The sequence below is a fragment of the Lucilia cuprina genome, chromosome 6 (genome assembly GCF_022045245.1).
Source record: "Lucilia cuprina isolate Lc7/37 chromosome 6, ASM2204524v1, whole genome shotgun sequence".
In the NCBI taxonomy this organism is placed as follows: Eukaryota; Metazoa; Arthropoda; class Insecta; order Diptera; family Calliphoridae; genus Lucilia; species Lucilia cuprina.
The window spans coordinates 19,981,673-20,001,252 of record NC_060954.1 but is presented as its reverse complement, the minus strand read 5'-3'; the positions used below and the strand labels follow the sequence as shown (position 1 = coordinate 20,001,252).

The window sequence follows — 19,580 nt, the reverse complement described above, 5'->3', positions numbered from 1 at the left end:
TATATGGATTCGGTTATTTTTTATTCAAGGAAAGCGAGTTGAACTTTTAAATCACTTTTTTATGAGTCTTCAACTGATTGTTCATATTGTTGATGTGATTGTTGTTGTTACTTTTTGTTTTAGTTCCGAATTACTTTAATCGAGTTGTTATTTATCTGATCATAAATACATGTGGTGGAGATTTATTCTTTTATTTTTTCGGTGACGGGTTTTATCTGTCGGTGGGGGAATTATTTAATTTTTTGTTTTTATTTTTGTAGAATTTGATGGGTCTGCTCTAAGAATTTTATATAAAATTATTACGTGTTAACAATATTTAAATACATTATTAACAATTTCTTTTGCTGTTTCATATTTATGACGTAAATTTATAAAGAATTTAATAGTTTTTTAAGAAATCTTTATTGATGTAGTTTTGTAATAAAACACATATTTAACAATAAATAACGATAACAGTGTTGTAATACTAAACAGAAGTCTAAATTAAATGAGTTACAAATATGATATGAAAGTTAAAGAATTTGATATATTTACATTGTTATTCATATCAATGAACATAACTTTATATTGCACCCGTTAGTAATTATTTTTAATTGAAATTAAATGTAATCGTTAGAATAAGTAATTACTTTTTTCAAAATTGTGTTCTAGTTTTCTTATAAAGTCGTCATATTACTCTGTCGATGTTAGTTAAATTCCAATTGGCAATAAAAAACACTAACACAGTTAATAAGATTTAAACTTAGTGCTTGTTCCTAGAGATATTTCAAATTATACAGCTGTGCAATTCTATGAGATGGAAGATCAAGAGATCGATCACCTACGTCAGCATAACCGACTTTGGCCAATTCCAATAAAGTAAAAAGAGGATCGGATGTTAGTGAGCACCTACATCTGATCGGCTACATAAAAACGTCGTCAGGAACGTCAAGACACTGATCTCAGATATGATCAAACGGACCATTCGTGTGGCTTTAAACTGAGGGAAGCTGTTCTGGGGAACTACATTGTTCTAACACTAGATTCTAAACAGAAGTCTTTGCGTTTAGTGCAATAAGATTGAGGATGAAGATGAGAATAAGCAAGTCTAATGTTAGTATATAGTATAGGAATAGTATATACAAATGTTTAGGCTTTTATCGGAATAGTATGCAATTATCTTGGGAAAGATGTTATTCTAGATTAAACATTCTATACGAACACTAAACTTTTTAGTTTTTATATCCACCATCAAGCAAGATGGGGGTATATTGATTTTTTCACTTCGTTTGTAACACATCATAATATTGGTTATAGACCCACAAAAGACGATATAGCCATGCCTGTACGTCCGTCCATCCGTCTGTCTGTTGTAAGCACTATATAGTTCAAATGGAAAGAGCTAGAGGGTTAAAATTTGACATAAATATTTCTTATATGTAAGGTATGTTTGGTATTGAAAATGAACAATATCGGTTCACGTTTTCGGATGGCCCCACGAAAAGCAGCTTTAACAGTCATAACTTGTTTGTAGTGATGAAATTCGAAATAAGTAAGTTTCTTATGATCAAACATCACTATGCAAAATTTTATGAGGATCGGTCCATAATTAATCCTACTCACTACACAAGGTCCTAATACTAGTATAAAGATGAAATTCGACATAAGTAAGTTTCATACGAGTCGAGTTTATGAGGATCGGTGCATGATTGACCTACCCCCATATTAGGTCCCCTTCAGAAAATGATCGCAACGCTCATTAATGTCTTAAAAATACGAGTGTAGCGATGAAATTCGACACAAATAAATTTAATACGAACGAAATTCTGTCTACCAAATTTTATGAGGATCGACCCATAATTGAACCTACCTAAGGTTAAAATTGATCAGAAGTAGAACTCATAAAAGACTTTTTTTAGATCATTTACTCCCGGCGAATGTATTATTTATGATCAAAAATGAGCGCATGTATGATCATTTAAATCGTGCAGAATATAACTCGATTGCAAAATGTTGGCTGGGTACTTTTATTCTTCTGATTATCTCTAAAAGTATAGAAGAAACTCAAATTAAAATAAATATATTTTTAGATCTATAAGTGCCCAATACGGAAGATGTAAATTCAGCTGATATTTATAATAATCAACTTTCCCTTTTTCAAATAAAATACTTTGTTTAAATAATTTTATTCAATTGTTTATTGTTCAAAAGAAATGCAGATGATATTTGTTTAATTACAAAGTGCTTAATTAAGAATTTTTTGTATATTTATTTTAGTTAATTTATTTAAATATGTTTGTAAAAATAATTTTATTTTTGTCAACAGAAATTAATGCAATTTATACAGTTAAAACAATTTAAAAATAAAGTAAGAACGATATATTTTTTTTTTTTAATTTAACAATTTTCAAACAAAAATAAACAATGTCCGACATCTTAGGCTTATCACAATAATACTGGAATGTTTACTAAATTTATAAATAATTAAAATATTTATGTATATTATATGCTGAATAACTAATTAATTATAAGTTCTTTAATTAATTTATAATTATGTATATATGTATGTAAATTATAAGCGAATACTGGTAAAATGCAATCAATAATACTTTAATTATTTAACTATTGTTTTATAAATATTAATGTATAGTTAGATATATGGGGGATTTTCAAAACTTTTTTATGTATATGCGAATATGTATGTAACTTTTATATGTTAAAATCTAAATCTAAATTAATTTATATTTGAATATTTTAGGGGGATATTAGTTTATGCCTTTTCATCTCTGATATGTTCACTTGATTTCTCTTTGGACTCTTCAGTTTTATTTGACACTGTATCATCCAACTGATTGTTATTGTTGTTATTCTCATTTACCTTTTCCACCTCAATGTACTCATCTTCATCGGCCACATTTGAATTGTGATCAGTTTCAATTACTTCCTGTTTAACATCATTTAGTCTTTCGGCAGGTTTTTCTTGTTTCATGCTGGTCAAAGTATCTTCTTTAGGTGTCATTTGCTCTTGCTCGTTTTTAACAGCAGTGGGCGATTGTCTCAAATCATGATCGATTAGATGATGATCTAATTCAGCACGGAAATAGTATTTCTCTGGGCATAAATTACAATCATAAGGCTTGGAGTTAACACCATGCTCAAGCATATGATTAAGTAGACCGCTTGGCGCCGTAAAAACTGCCGAACAGATGTAACAATTGAAGCCTCGATCCTCGCAACCGGCAAAGGTGTGTTCAACCAAGTGTTCTTGAAGTTTTTGAGCATGTGGTAAAATCATTTTGCAAAGATTGCAACGGTTTTCAATGTATTGCCTTAGTTCAGCGGGACGTTCAAAATGCTCGCGCTGCTTGAACTTTGTATTGAGATTATGCTTGCGACAGCATTTTTCACATACTTTGGCTTCAGTGGGTGAATTGCTAATGGGTTCTAGGCAAAGAGCACAAACATTTTCCTGAACAGTTGAGTTTTTAACATGAAATCTAATGGGAGAAGGAATAAAAAAAAAAAAACAAAAAACATATAATTAATAAATTTTTTCGCAACATCGAAAGTTGTCAACTCGTATATGAAAAATTTTTCTGATCGAGTTAAATCTGAATTGCGACATATCAATAAAAAGCCATTTAAAATGTGTTAAAGATACTTACTTGGCATGCAGTCCAATCTCAAATTCGGAATGTAATGACTGACGACAACAGATACACTGCACTGGCATTTGACCTTCTGTATTGTGTTCGGATAGATGAGCCTTAAATGCACTAACATCGGCCAACGCCTTGGAGCAGTGAGAACATTTTCCCGATTGTCCCACTTTGGAATGTTGTAATTTGTGTTCGGCCAATATGGCTGGTGAGGGAAAGATTTCATCACATATCAAACATTTGTGTTTTCCAGTAGAATTGTGACAGGTTTTCATATGATGCTCTAATTCACTGCGTGACTTAAAGTTGCCCGAGCAGTAGGCACACTTTAAACTAACCCCCGTCTTAAGATTGTGTACAATCTTGCGATGTGAGTGAACTTCTGATTCGGTGCGAAAATCGTTGCGCTCACAAATGCCACAACTGAAACCAGTATTGTTAATGGGCGAAGCAGGCAATTCGGTGCGATGATGAACATCATGAGGTCCGGCTGATGGTTGTTTGGGGCTAATAAAATAGTTACCCGATGTTTTATTATTTTCCTGATGATGTTGTTGTTGTTGCTGCTGCTGCTGTTGTTGATACATTTCCATTACGGTGCGGTTAGTATCGAAATATCTCTGTGACAAACCGTACATGAGGGCAGAGTGTTTCATGGCATTTGTGTCAATTTGTAGAGGATTGTAAAACTTATTGGGTGTGGTATTGGGAAATAGACCCTTATTGAGATGTGAGGCAAATGCCATGTTATAATCCAATATACTGTTGTTATTATTTTGTGGTGCCAGCGGCATTAATGGTGATTTACCAAATAGGGCATTCACATACAGAGAATTCATGGGAGATATAGCATTAGGATTGGGAACGGGAGATGTGTGTTCTTCGGCAATAGATTGAGCTGCTGGAGGTGGTGGTGGTGGAGGACGTTCTAAGCCTCCATGATGTGTTTGCATATGACGATCGAGTAAGAATTCAACATGGAAAGTTTCCGGACAGGAAGGACAACGAAATTGTCTAGCATGGGCTGCCAAATGGAACTGCATTTCCAAATCAGAGGAACATACTGTACGACAAAACATGCACTGTAAAGAATTTACTGGAGCTGGTGCATTATTTACCGCTTGATGACGAGTTTTAACATGCAGATTAAAATCATTTTCCGATCTAAATACATCCATGCAGGCAGAGCATCTTAGAATTTTGGTTTCCGCGGAGTGTGTGCATGCAAAATGAACTTGTATGGCCACTTTCGATTCAAACATTTCACTGCAAAGTCCACATTTGAACATTGTTATAGCATGTTGATCCAAAAGATGTTTTTGTAATTCCTCCGGCTTTCCAAAAGACTTTTGGCAGTTTCCCGAACAATTGTACTCAGAATTTGTTATTAGGAAATGCGAAATAACATGTCTTTCATATTCAGCATGTTCTCTCAATAGCAGGCCGCAATGATGACACACTAGATTGAGACCCTGGGCAATATGGGTTTTCAAATGATTGCGAAATGATTCGAAATCGGGTAAACCAGCATTACATTGATTGCAGAAGAATAAACCTGGTTTTTCGTTTGTGGAGAAATTTTCTTGTGGGGAATTTTGAGGAGTATTTGTAGGTGTCATGGATCTGCGATTATTTTGGCTTAAATCGGTAGGTTCATCCTCACTTTGACGTGTAACAGCTTCCACTGATTTAGGACTTGACAAATTGTGTTCTTCTTTAATGCTGTTCTCCTCGGCACTGGCTGCACTTCTTAAAGGAGGTCCTGTTAATAAACGTGGACTAAAGGTGCCCGAGGCCGCTAAACGATTAAAATGTTCAAAGTATGAATTAGGACTGGTCAAACGATCCAAATGGGCTGAGCGCATATGCTGAAACATGGCAGCGATATTGGGAAACTTCATAGTGCAATATTCACACGACAGCTGGAAGGCGTGATTGTCTAACGCTTGATTATTATTTGTGGAAGGAGGAGTCATAGAATGAGCCAATTCTTTTTCATGTTGAGTTTGGAGATGATTGTTTAACTGTTCAACGGCAGTAAAATCGGACTTTGAGCAGAATGTACATTTAAGCATATTCGACGAAGAGGAACGACCTCGTTTTGGATAGTCAAGACGATTTGGACTTTGTTCGGAGGCTGTTGCTAAACCGTAACGCCGTTTCTGTAAACTACCATTGCTAGAAGCCGATCCCGTAGAACGAGGACTGTAATTAAGAGCTTGAGGATTGCCACCTGCAGCTAGAAGAGCAGCTTGTTTTTTATGATTTTGCATGTGCGATGTAAGAGCGGCCGCCGTATTGTAGCCTCGATTGCAAATGGTACATTGAAATGGTTTTTGGTTGTCATGAGTTTTCATATGGATCTTTAAGTGATCGCTAGAAAAGAAAAGACATTGTTGATCGTTTTAGAATACAGTTAAGAAGAAATTATGTAGAAAAAAGCTGTGTATAAAAATTATAGTAAACTTTTTGAAATATTTACCTTCTTGAGAAAGCGGCTTCACAATGAGGACAACGATAACGACGATCGCCAGTATGCAATTTAGTATGACGATCACGAGAACGTTTGTGCTTAAAGAGACGGGCACAGTATTCACATTTAAAGGGCAAGTGTTCAGCATGACTCTGTAATAGAAAAAATTTACAACATTTTTAGAATTAAATTATTAAGGTGTTAAAAACTATTAAATATGTAGATTTATAATTTTTTGGATTTAAAAGTATTGTTTATCATTGTGCTAAATGAAACGTTTCTATTATGCTGCCCACTGTTACAATTCTGTTTTCATTTATCTACGTAATTATTAAACTTACATCACTTTAACGATTGTCGTTTGGTGACAAAAATATTGAAAATATTTTAATACCCCAAATACAACAAATACAAACTATATTTCATCACTTCACAAATGTGGCAACCGTAAATATTTGAAAAATTCTTTAGTCAAACTGCAAGTATTTGTAATTCTTTTTTTTTGTTTGCTGGTGTGTTTGTTTGTTTCTGTATTTCAACTCCAAACAGTTTTGATGGATGAAACTTTTAAATTGTTTTTAAGTATCAAACGAATGAACCAACTGAACACGTTGTTGGCTCCTTTAAGATTTTTATCAGAATGCGCAAATTTTTAGTAACAACTTTTGATGTTGTCGCTTGTCATCATACCGCACGTTCTGATTTTTCCTCTTTTTCCATCATCATCATTATCAACATCATTATTGTCATTGTTTTAAAAGTCTTTTGTTTTGGTTGACATTTTTGTACACTTCAACAAAATGTGTAGGTATTTCGAACTGAAATCATAATGATGAGACAATGATATGGAAAGCAAAAAAAGTGAGCATTCCGTTATTGTCTGGGCGGCTCTAAATATTGAAAATTTTAGAAAATGTTTCTATTTTAGTGATTTGTGAAGGATCTAAAGTGATTTTTGTCAAAATAGGACTAGGACATCAGTATTCCGAAATGATAGCCATTACTTTAAGATGACTGGATTATGTGCTTTAAATGGTTTGAGATGATTTTTATACCGACGACCAGTTCGAAGATGATGAATTGAAGGCATACTCCAAAAAGATTTTTCAAAGAAGATTGCTGTCAATTTCAAGTGAATCTCGAAAATTATTGAATGCCACTCAAACAGCAATTTAATCACACAATTTAAAGCTAAGAGTTATAGAATACTAAGACCAAAGATCAAGAAGATTGCTTTCAATCCCAAGAACAATTTTAATTTAATCATTGAAATCAATTCAAATGGTAATTTGAAATATTCAGAGATCATATAAAATGAAGAAAATATTCAGCACGTGTTGAAGCCGAGAGACGCTGAAAGAGGATTTAGAATGTGATTAAAACACTATTCATTACGATAATCCAAAAAGAAGAAGATCAAGCAGCAATTCAATTGCTGAATTGAAGACCAGTGACGCTGAAAGAGGCACAAAAGATTGCTGTCAGTCATAAGAATATCTTAATAAACATTAGAACCAAATCATCTAAAACCAGAAAAATATTCAACAAGACTTTAAGCCGAGTCACGTTAAGAGAAGATTTAAAATATGATAAAAACCGTATTCAAGGCCAAACAGCCGATTTAATGCAATGTCGAATATCCAACGCACCAAGGAATTGCTCTACATTTCGTGGAATTAGAGCGTTCAATGTATTGTAAGCTACTAAAATCGGACCATACGAATACGGAAACTAGTAGCGAACACACTTTATACATTTGAAGTGAGCTTTGACCGAAAACGCCTATGAATGAATATTTCATCACGCCATATTCAGTCATATGCTGAATGATTAGTTAATAACTTTTTAAAAAATTGTGGTTGGAAAGCTTTGTCATTGCTTACAATTTGTTTCGACGATACATAATGGTAAACATTTTTTTTTATTGAACATGATATCCAAAATTTCGGAACGTATTTTTTAAGTCGACCATTATCCCATAACCATGCATTACTTCATAATTCAAGTATATTTTAGTCAAAACTAAAAGAAGGCGGTTTGATAAAAATGTTTATAGTCATACACACATAATTATAATGATTTGTTCGTTTAGTCTTTTTAAAAACAGTTTAAAAAACCATAAGCAACACACAATAATTCTTTGGACTTAAAAGACAATAACAAAATAAATAAAAATTTGTACTTGTTATAAAGAGCGTTACTTACATACAACCGAAACGACTTATTGTATGCATACAAATGGGTTAATTTTAGTATAGAATCTTTAGTTTTATTTGTACCTAAACTACGTTGGTAAGTCTGTACGATTAACTACTCATCCGACCGTTGGTTCGTCCGTCCATCTCTGTGTATGCCTACTCTACAGAATATAACGAATTGTGCAAAAAAAGAAGGAGTTTAGGCAGTATTTGGTAACTTAAACCAAACACACACACACTACTTAACGCTTCTACTCACTCGATTTTAAAACGCTGACGCTTAAGAGTTAACATATCAAAGCGTTTTAACCGCTCAAACAAGTAGATACAACAACAACATTCATATATGCATGTATCTACATACATATGTATATGTATATTTGCGGTAATCATCTAAAACTGTGATGATGATTCCCCCTAGTTGATTATTGTGATTATGATGATGACAAAGTATTAGAATGTTCCTTAAGTTTTTATTGCTATTGTTGTTGTTGCAAGCATTTAGCCACCTACGGTCGTTGGTTAGTAGCCATTTATCACATTAAAAAAATAAGTATCATTCATTCTCCAATCTCAAACCAAGATGTTTTGGTATGCAGAGGTCGTTTGGTAGCCGCAATTATTAAATAAAATTTACTCTTCTGTTCTGTTTCAAAACACTAGTTACTTTTTAGTATGCTCAAACAGTTTTCTAAGAACATTCTGTTTAATAAGCTACAAATGCAAGTGCATTTGATTGTGTATAGCATATCGCGTAGAAGTGCTGTCTGGGGCTATTTTAACTTGTTTTGCAAAATACGCTAATTGCATAAAAGAGTCCAAAATGTTTTATTACACTCGTACACATTTATTGTGGTAAGTCACAAATATACTTTTTCTCTGTTTTGATTAACATCTAAATGAGTCTACATATTCATCTAAGTGAAATGCGTATAATTTATTTAAACACATTCACTTGTACGCTTAAATAAAAACGGTTTAAATGAGAAAAAAATAAAATATTAAAATATTAAAAAATAAAACCTAGTAAAATATGAGATTAAACGAAGAATGAGATGAGGAATTACAGAAAAGGCAAATATTATTTGAATTTTGTAAAATTTCAAATTAAACATTTAGGCCCATAATCTCATTTCCTGGTTATCGTTTAACTGGTAGATATTCAGCCGGTTAAAATATTTTTTCTATGAAAACTGTCAAAATAACGTTTTGATAAGAAACTAGCAAAATCTTTACTTACCCGGTAAGTAGGCAAGTAATATTGGAGAAAAGTGTAAGTAGTTACTTTTTAGTGAATAACTACTTATTTTTGTTCGACGATTACCAAAAAATAACTGGTTACAAATCTCATTACCCGACGTTTATGGATTAAAAACTAGTTTTACAGTACTTTTACCAAAAGTATGGCTTATTTTTTACTGATTATATGCTTTGAGTTTCCTTTAAATTCCAAAGAAGTACATAACGGGATTGTTTAAATAAATCGAAAGCAGAAACTCTTGAACTGAGTATAAAAACAAGTATGAATGTATAATCGGGCGTAGCCGGCCATATGATACCCTACACCAGTCAGTATTGTATTTTTAAATAAATGGGGATTATTTAAAATATTAAGAATTTGGTTTGTTTTTTTAACTTTATTTCGGAATATTTTTACTTTTTTTGGCAAAAAAAAAAAAAGATTTTTTAAGAGGGCTCAAAGGGGAGTAGGGCAAAATATGACCCTATCCTTAAAAATGTTGGTAGGGGGAGTTAAGTCTTCTTCAATATTATTTATGTAGAATTTAAAAGTGTTATTAGTGTTTGTAAGTGAATTTTGACCTTTAAGTCATTTTCTGAAGGGGAGTTTGTATGGGGGATAGGATCAAATGAAGCCCGATCATTACAAAAATCGGTAGTGTCATTTGAAGTTCTATAAAACTAAGTTTTATCGACTTTTGTTAACATAATATATCATTTAAATTAATTATAAGCCAAAAGGCCCTATTTGGAGGGTACGGTTGTATAGGGGCTAGTCGAAATAATGGACCGATTTTAACCATTTTCAATAGTCCTTGGGACAAGAGAAGCGTGTGTGCCAAATTTCATCCAATTATCTTGAAAATTGCGACCTGTACCTTGCGCACAAGGTTTACATGGACAGCCAGCCAGCCAGACGGACGGGCATAGCTTAAAATGATTCTAAGCCGATTGGTATACTTAAAGGTGGGTATAGGACGAATATTTTTGTATGTTACAAACATCAGCCCAAACCCAATATACCCTCCCCACTAAAGTGGTGTAGGGTATAATTAGGTTTTAAGTGCTTTGTACTTGAAACTCATTTCAATCCTATTTCTTACTTAATTCATTCTGATATCTCACTTAATTCAAAACATATAATTCTCACTAGTATTTTTTTTTTTTGAAATTTGTAGGTAATGAAGCTTTTTGCTGAATTATTTTAAGTTCTAAAAACAAGTACGAATTGAACTCAAAACAAGTACATTTTCGAATTAATTCAATCTTGGACATCCTAAAATCAATCTTATTTCATGTATGCATTCGAATTTTAATCAAACCAAAAAATCTAAAAATAACTGTAAAAGTCAATTTATGTTTGTTCTGAACTTTTTTTGTTGTTGTAACAATTCGACTGTGGTCGATAGTTCTTTCCTGTGGAAAATTTTTGATAGATACAGATGTCGCTGGGATGATAATATTTGGCCTAGTATGACTCGGGTCGTTCCGGAGCCAAGATGCAATTGCCTGAACTTCTGTAGTCCTCTCGTTAAGCATATTTGTTTAAAGTTTTGTTGTGCAAGTATCATAAACTAATACAACTGTTTATGTGCAATTAAAACAGTAGGATTTGTGATGAACAAACTATATTTGAGTTTAATTTTTTATCGATCTAAGTTTGCCTAAACATCGTGTTAATATAAAGTTTAGATTTAATTAATAAAACTTTTAATTTGCAAAAGGTAACCATAAATAAAGCCTTCTTTAATACCAGAAGAGCACCCATTAACTTTATTTACTTTAACATAATTTAAAATATTAAAGAACCCCTTCATCAAACTCAAAAAACACAACCCCATTAAATAATTATTAACGCTTTAACAATTTAAAAGAACATAAACTTTTAATGAAGACACCCCATTTAAAGACACAAGAAGACAAATTCCTTTTTCACTTACCTGTTCATGTTTTTTCAAATAACCAAGACGCGGAAATGATTTATCACAGAATTGACATTGATAGGATCCGTCGGCACTGGCAGCATTGTTACCACTTTTAATACCATCTACTGTCAACTTATCAAACTTGACTGCGTTTGTTGTTACACCTCCAACAACACCACCACCAGCAGTTGTAGTAGTAGCACCATTACCAACCGCTGAATCCCTATCGATTTTACGTAATTTTGAAGGAATTCTTAAGGCATGTTCAGCATAACGATGATGACGACCATGACGTTTAAGTTGATGATGTTGATGCTGCTGCTGTTGCTGTTCATCGACACTTTCGTGAATATTTGCGGTTGACTTGTTGTCTGCAACAATTGTATCGTCGTTGTTGTCTTCACACAATTTTGTATCATTTTTGTGAATCCTTTCGTTGTTGTGGTCGTTGTCATTGTCATTGGCGTTGTCTTCATAGTCAGCGCCATCCAAAGTGCCATTGGTTTTTTGTTGTCTGTGCAGACGTTGTGTCTGTAGGGCCAACGAAGTTGTTGTGTTGTTGTCTTCCTCATAAGCAGCCGTATTGGGAAAGGGTAAATGCGGTGGTATAACTAAATGCTGCTGATGATGGTGATGTTGATGATGATGTAAAGAATTTGGTGTCATAGTACCATCTGATATTGAAGGTGAATAACTTGACGATGTATGTGTCGAGTACATGTCTAAAAAAATAAACAGAAATAAAGTAATAATTAAATTTAAAATTCTATGAAATCATTTGGATAAAAAATTAGTCATCTATTTGTTCTAGTTAATAGTAGTCACAGACACACACACATTAAATAATGCGTAGGTGGTAATAGTTTTGGTGTTGGTAGATTGTTAACATCCTAATTATCATCATGCAATAACAGGAAATGGTTCCTCTATTAAATGTGATGAGTTGCAATGTAAAACATACACAGAGATCATACATTTATAGCTAAAGTAAAACTAATTTAATTAATACGATCTTGTCTTATGGGTCGTTCGTTGTGTGATCCATTTCTATTAAAATCATTAAATACTTGTGAGAGCCGCTATATACTTAATCAAGACACTTAGAGTGTGTCATTAAAATAAAAACAAAAGAAAAAGCCTCCCTCCCATTCAAATTCAACGACCACGACGGCAACAACAACAACAACACCATCACACTCAATCCTAGTCATGCAAAGTAATAATTCTTTATTTTACGATTAAAACCTCCGTTTAAATTCTACATTTTAATTACAATTGTTTTAAACTGATACTCTTCTCCGATGTCTCTAGATCGTGGCTTGCTGTCATTTGATGTAGATCATCTTCAGCTTCATTGCTGTCATTATATGTAAGAAGGCTAGACGCCCCAATATTATTTCAATTGTTTGCTCATTTAACGAGGGAAACTACAAATTAACTTTAATTGGCATCGGTTACTGTTTATTTTTCTTGAGTGTACTTACATACACTCAGCAGTGCGAATGAAAGTTTTATAATTTGTTTCTAAATTGCCTGTGTGAGTTTTTAAATCTTGTAATTATATGTTCTTTTTTTTTTGTTTCAATTTATTTCAATCTGTTCTATGTTAATTGTTAGCAGTTTCAGTTTTATTAGTATTATTACATTTTAAATGTTTGTTTGGTTGTTTTTTGTTAGCATTAGGGTTAAAAGGTCTGTTAAAGTTTTGACTCAATTTATTTTTAATCTGAACTTTTATAACCCTCTCGTGTTGTGTATTTGTTAAAATGTTTTGTTGTCCGAACATCACGAACTGATTGATGAATACAACTGTTAATTTGGAATTAAGATAACAACAGATTTTTGATGAATATACTATATTTTAGTTTGATTTTATTATTGAACAATGTATTAAGTTTGTCTAAATGTCGTTGACGAAATCTGTTTAAAATATTCGGACTTGGTCTAAAATACCAGTTTAAATAATCGCCAGATTAATGTCAACTCTCGTGTGATTTATTTAAATTAAATTTCATTTCATATAAATTGGTTTTTAATAAAGACTAGTTTTTATTAATTGTTTATTCTGTAAATTACTTCACGGATTTTGAGTTTGTAAATTGTAATCGATTTGATTGAGTTTGTATAGACTCTATCATTAATATATCCTTAAAAGAAGTAGTCAATTGAAGTTAAGTCGCACAATCAAGACGTCCGATCACGATGTATTCAATATCGTAAATATATTCGGTTTGGTAATTTGATGTACAATAAACCCATTCTTTTCATAGTTGGTCAATGGAATCCATGTTATCAATAAGAAACAATTTTCAAATCTTTACATTTCTTGGCAGGCTGATTCATTTACGGCATCAAATTTTAGAATAATTCAGATTCTTTTCAACACTGTTGCTCATGTATGTCATTTTAGCTTTAAAATACTTATCGAATGAGCATTAGTGTTTGAACACCCAAATTCTTGATAGCGGATTCAGAAGTATGATTTGTTAATATTATATATTTTACTAATTCTAGCTTTAAAGATAGCGATTTTTTTTATAATTTTATAGATTTTCAAATAGAAAACATACTTGATTCTAATCGTGGCTTTATTAATAATACGGTAAATATGAAATTACAGTACAATATCCTTGATTCAAGTACGGATCCTTTAAGTACAAAGCATAATTTCAAAATTAGCTCGAATGCATACACAGAGGGAAAATGAAATGTACACGGTAACAAATTGACAACAAAGTGTTTATAATTTGTTAATAACATATATTGCCAAAGTACGACAACACTGTGTAAAGTTGACAATGCAAAGTTATCCAATGTTGTCCAAATTTCAAAACAATTTTACATGAATTTTTACATTTGGAAGAGAGAGAGACAAACCGGCCCCTACCCTTTGTTTTTATGTTTGTAAGAAAATTTCCGATTTTGTATTAAAAAATGTGGTTGTGGAAACGATACATTAAAATATATCGGCAAACCAATATTTACTTTCAAGTTATGTATGAAATTAGATTTAAATGTAAATTACACAGAAAGAAAATCATGTATTTTGTAGTTGGTTTAAAGAAATTCGTAGCGCACTTCTGAAAACGCTCCGGATTGATTTGAGTATGGATTACTCAATTATTTTCGATTGTTTTTATTTTAAAAATTTATATTTAGACTCTGTTCAAGAATTTCTTTATTTCACTTATTACTTCAATCAGGTGATATAATTAAATCTAAGACCGTTTTGGATTGTGAGAAATCTTTAACGGAATACTTTGCCAGATGTAAGGTTTACATCATATGGGAAACAGGCCTATCGGAAGTAGTTGGCAACGAAAGGGCGAATTTAATAGCTTTAAAGAGAAGATAATTAACCAGACAAACGCAAAACCTTCCAACGCAACAAAAGGTAGTTTAAAAATATGGGTGAGAAAATCTCATAAGGCATATCGGAATCATGGAACGGTAGGTAGAACCACAAAGATCCTATGGAGTGACCCTGATGAGAACATGCATAACCCATTGTTGACCAATGGTGGATTACAAGCACATCTATACAAAATTGGGCGTGCTGATTCAGACGAATGTGGACAGGATAGTAAAGCTCTGGAGCACTTTCCCTGGCTCTGTAAGGTATTCGTGGAAGTTAGATCTAAGTATCTAAAACTGATTAGAAAATTCTTAGAAATTACGTCCAGAAAACTGAGTTTTGAACATTGACAAATAATATACTCAATGAACATTTTTTCATGAAAAGAAGTGCACAACAGGCCAGACAGAAGCAAAGGTTTGTTTCTTCGGATTTGATGTACCTAACCTAAATCAATCCCGATGTGTTCTTATTTTAGTATTTCTTAATAAAATTGTTTAGTCATAACAATTTATCAAAGATTTAAAATCCAAATTTAAAAATTTGATAAAATTGTCGATCAGATAAATATTTTTATTAAATAAACAATTTTGTGTTTTTACATTGAATTATTCATTAACAATTATTATTCAACAAACGACTGCAATATATCAATATGTACACTAATTAATAAGTTATTTTATTCTTCATGTTTATTTTATAAATTAGTATTTGTAAAAAATATACATATGTAAGTAAAAAAAAATAAACAATTACCGGCATTAACAATTTCCTTGGTGGCTTGAATTTTTTCAATTAAATTTTCTAATCTTGAACTAGGCCCACGGTATAACATTTTTAAAGCCATCATGGCTTAAAACACTTTAACTTAAAGTTAATTATATATATTTGTTTATCTGTTTGTAATTGCTTTTTTAAACTTTGAAATTTTGTTTTAAAACATTTGTTTATTTTTAAATACTTTTTTTATAAATTATTTAAAACACACTTTTAATATCCTTTTACACTAACACTCATTTTGTTGTAAAATATATTTTATTAAAATTCTTTTCCTTTATTATTTGTAATTTTTTTTACGTCCACATAGAATGAGCACCAATGATTGACTAAATAACAGCCTCCAGTTGTAGTAAGTCAACCAAGCGCACTTCAACAACGCAACTGAACCAAATATCTAGTACTTGGTTACACAAATTACAACAACACGAGCAATAAAAACCAAAAATAAACGCACATTTAAGGCGTTACTAGATAGATAGACCAGAAGCAGCACTAAAGCGTTCATAATACACAAAACGACACCGATGTTAATGCGTGTATGGTGGCGTATGATGATGATGTTGATGATTCCGATGCTAGATAATAGTGGGGTCTTAAAATGGGACTCTTAATAATGATTCATTTGTTTTCATAGTATGTAAAAGTATTTGTTGTAGTAAATAAAATATCACAACAAGTATGTAAGTATGTATAACAAAAAACACTAGGCAGAGGTGCCAAAACCGTAACAAAAATTTTGTAAGCGTGCGAGCGAGCCAGCGAGTTAGCAAGCGATTATTTAAAGAACAAACAAATAAACGTCTGGTGCTTACGAACGACAACCCAAGACTGGTGGTGCTACAGCCATTATCATCATCATTATTACTTGAGTAGTTTGTATTCTTGTTTTTGTTTCAGCGCAATGGGATTGGGACAGCAGCAGCATACCGGAATCACTTTGGAAAAAAAAACAATCCAATACACGCGCACACAAACCATAAAAACAACACATAAAGTATACATATCGTGTGTACGGTTTGGGTCCACTGCATGTGGCCAATGTAATGATGAGGGCATATAACGAGTAGCAGAAATACAACAACAACAGAAGAGCATAAATAAACAGAAATTGTAAGAGTATGAGTATGTACTTGTTTAAATATGCAAGTGAGAGGTGATAAATGGCGCCCACACAAAAGATACATATTCATCATACACACAAACACATGCACTCTCATTTAAACAAAACTCAATTTTACTATCACTACTACTTAGACGTACATGGGTACTCCTTCCTTGTGTATTCCAACTGATGGTGCCCACGATGATGATGACAATTTAATGCCTCTACTTAAAAAAATAAAAAAAACACTAGTAGTGTGATGGTGGTTGTGTTTATGGTGTTTTTTAGTTTCTCCATAACCATAGTTAATGGTGTTGTGAGAGTAAGAGAGAGAATACAAAAAAGTATATGTACTTGTATTTATTACAGGTTTTGAGTATATATGTATACTTGAAAAAGGCGGAGCATGGGTTCCTATATTCATGCACAAGTAAGCCTGATTGTAAACAGACCCATGTAAGCACAAGTACTCGTTATATGTACGATAATAATACTGATGTGTAAGCGTTGTTTTTGTAGCCGATTTTGCTTTGTAGTATTTTGGAATATTTTGTGATGTCTGTGATTATGGTTGTGGTTACCGTTTGTGCTACTAATGGGTTATTCGTGTTATATTTGTATCATGCACTGCCAAATGTGTCTTGTTTTATTTGACTGTTGCAAATTTTTCACATTCAATTGAAAACAAAAAAAACTGATTTGCATGTTGTGATATAAATTCATATAGATTTTCTGTTTGTTCATATAAAATTTAATTGCATTTTAGTGAATATTAAAAATCACTATATTATAGGTTTAGTGTTTTCCAAAAATGTACTTTATATGGATGCTATATATGTGACTTTATCTACCGATTGTGACAAAACAAGAGTTTGAATTTTGCAGTTTAACAACTTTTCTTAGAGATTTAATGAAATTTTTCCGAATTTCGAAACCTTTACAAGATATTGTTAATAAAACGTCATGTTTTAAGATCTACCTATATAGTATGTGAAAGAGTAAACTGATTTTAAGCAGTTTTAATATGTGCTAGATATGTGAAGAGATCAACCAACCGAATCATTACCAAAGTCGAAATCTATATTTGGTGGTTTAAAGGATCTCATCTATTTTTAGCTGAAATAAGATCAGTCGATCATAGGTAGGGTTTTAGGCAACGCTTGACTGATAAATAAACTGAATATATGTATAGTCTAGGCCTTGTTTTTGTTGACTAAAAATAACTTCTATAGATACAGATTGGTCAGTGCCCTTTAACAATGAGCAGTTCTTTTAGTTTGAAACCCATACTACCTATAATCAACATTTTGAATATATTTGTACCAATGTTTTCTCCCAGGGGAATGTTAGATTAAATCAATCGTGAGCAAAGAGGATCTTACAGTTTTTCCAGTCCGACGGGATTGTAAATTTAAGCTCTGACCTAACTGATGCCACGAAAACTGCTGGTCTGCAAGGCATAGTTACCCAGCAAAAACTGGGTTATGGCTTTCAATTGTAAATACTTACCTAACAACATACCTTTCAATGACTACTAGATATCGCCTGGGTTACATAAAAGTAGTCTAATAAGGTCTTACTATTAATATATTATATAAATACTTTCTAATTCATTATTCATCTTGCCAGTAAAGATATAGAAGCTGTATACGTTTTTTCATACGATTTACAATGACAACTTTTTCTAATTACTTAAAATGCTATTGTGTAAGTAAATTTTAGCATTTTAACCCCTTACATGGTAATGAAAGTTGGGTATGTACTTTGTTTTATGCAGGTTATTGGAGAGGCCCTTTTGGGGACAGGATATTGATTTCAAGATTAATATATCAGGATAAGTACTAATCACTTGGAATGATTTAATATCGAAAGAGATCATCGGAAGTTCAAACATGCGCTCCGACCATAGAACCTAACCTGTCTGGTATCTGGTATAGCAATGTCGATAGTATTTACAAAAAAAAATCCAAAGGATATACTGTGGGACTAAATGTTGCGAGTAAATTGAGCCGTATAATGTTTTTAATGATTATGGATGTGTGTCGATAAAATTTGCAAGTCATGCAAAAATTCATTAAAATACATTGGTGAATCATCTCTAGCTCACTGTGGTTGGAAAAGCAATAACGATTGAGCATTGTGAACTTCTATATCAATGTTTTATGCCTTCAAACTAAATAATTTGAAATCGAAAAAGTTAGTTTTATAACCGACACTTAAGTTTTAAAACTTTTATGAAATTTGTAAGCTTAAGTAGATTTTTTCCTTAGTTTGAACTAAATATAAAACCGGTCGTAAGAACTAAGCTCTCATTGTTTAAATAGAACATTTAGTTTGCAGTTTTTGATATGGCTTTTGTTAAAACAGGACCTAAATATAGCGCTCTCAATGTTTGAAATACATTAAAAGCTATTTTTAAAGAAGAGTTTTTAATTTGATTACAATAGCTCAATGATTTGATCTGCCCCTAAAAAACAAAACTTCTCATATAGTCTTAAAAATAATATTGGTATCTATACAGTGGTGGTCCGGTCAAAGCGGAGTTTCTTCGAGTCTACTTGACAGTTCGCGTGCAGTGAACAGCAAAGTTAACCAGCCGAGCAACATGTACACAGCTAGTTAATTTGTTTAATATATACAAAAATACAAAATTTAATTTATAAATTAAATATTTATTCTAAATAAACAAATGACTTTCAACGCAATATTTTCTAGTTTGGTTTCTCATTTACAAATATAAAAAAAAACTATTAATTGAATTATATAAGTGTTTTAAAACTTAGTTTTAATAATTTACAATTACAAACTACAACCTTGTATAATAAACATTTCAAACGACTTTCTACCATTAAAGCCCATTACAATACCTA

At 32.1% G+C, this 19,580-nt stretch overlaps 1 protein-coding gene across 1 annotated transcript; it reads right to left on the bottom strand.

Moving 5' to 3' along the window:
• Positions 1-2,411: 2,411 nt before the first annotated feature.
• LOC111677475 (zinc finger protein 423 homolog) lies at positions 2,412-15,762 on the bottom strand. Its single transcript, XM_046955564.1, has 5 exons — positions 15,585-15,762; positions 11,489-12,195; positions 6,121-6,263; positions 3,645-6,014; positions 2,412-3,476 (listed from the first exon to the last, which is right to left on the bottom strand). Exons 1-5 carry the CDS (start codon positions 15,676-15,678, stop codon positions 2,750-2,752), a joined length of 4,041 nt encoding a protein of 1,346 aa, XP_046811520.1. The 5' UTR covers positions 15,679-15,762; the 3' UTR covers positions 2,412-2,749.
• Between the last annotated feature and the right edge of the window lie 3,818 nt (positions 15,763-19,580).

Excerpts from the sequence above, each read along its gene's own strand:
- LOC111677475 (XM_046955564.1), bottom strand. The coding sequence starts at position 15,678 with ATGATGGCTTTAAAAATGTTATACCGTGGGCCTAGTTCAAGATTAGAA. Across the intron at positions 12,196-15,584 it reads CAAGGAAATTGTTAATGCCG|ACATGTACTCGACACATACA; the intron begins GTAATTGTTTAT and ends TTATTTTTTTAG. Across the intron at positions 3,477-3,644 it reads GAGATTGGACTGCATGCCAA|ATTTCATGTTAAAAACTCAA; the intron begins GTAAGTATCTTT and ends TTCTCCCATTAG.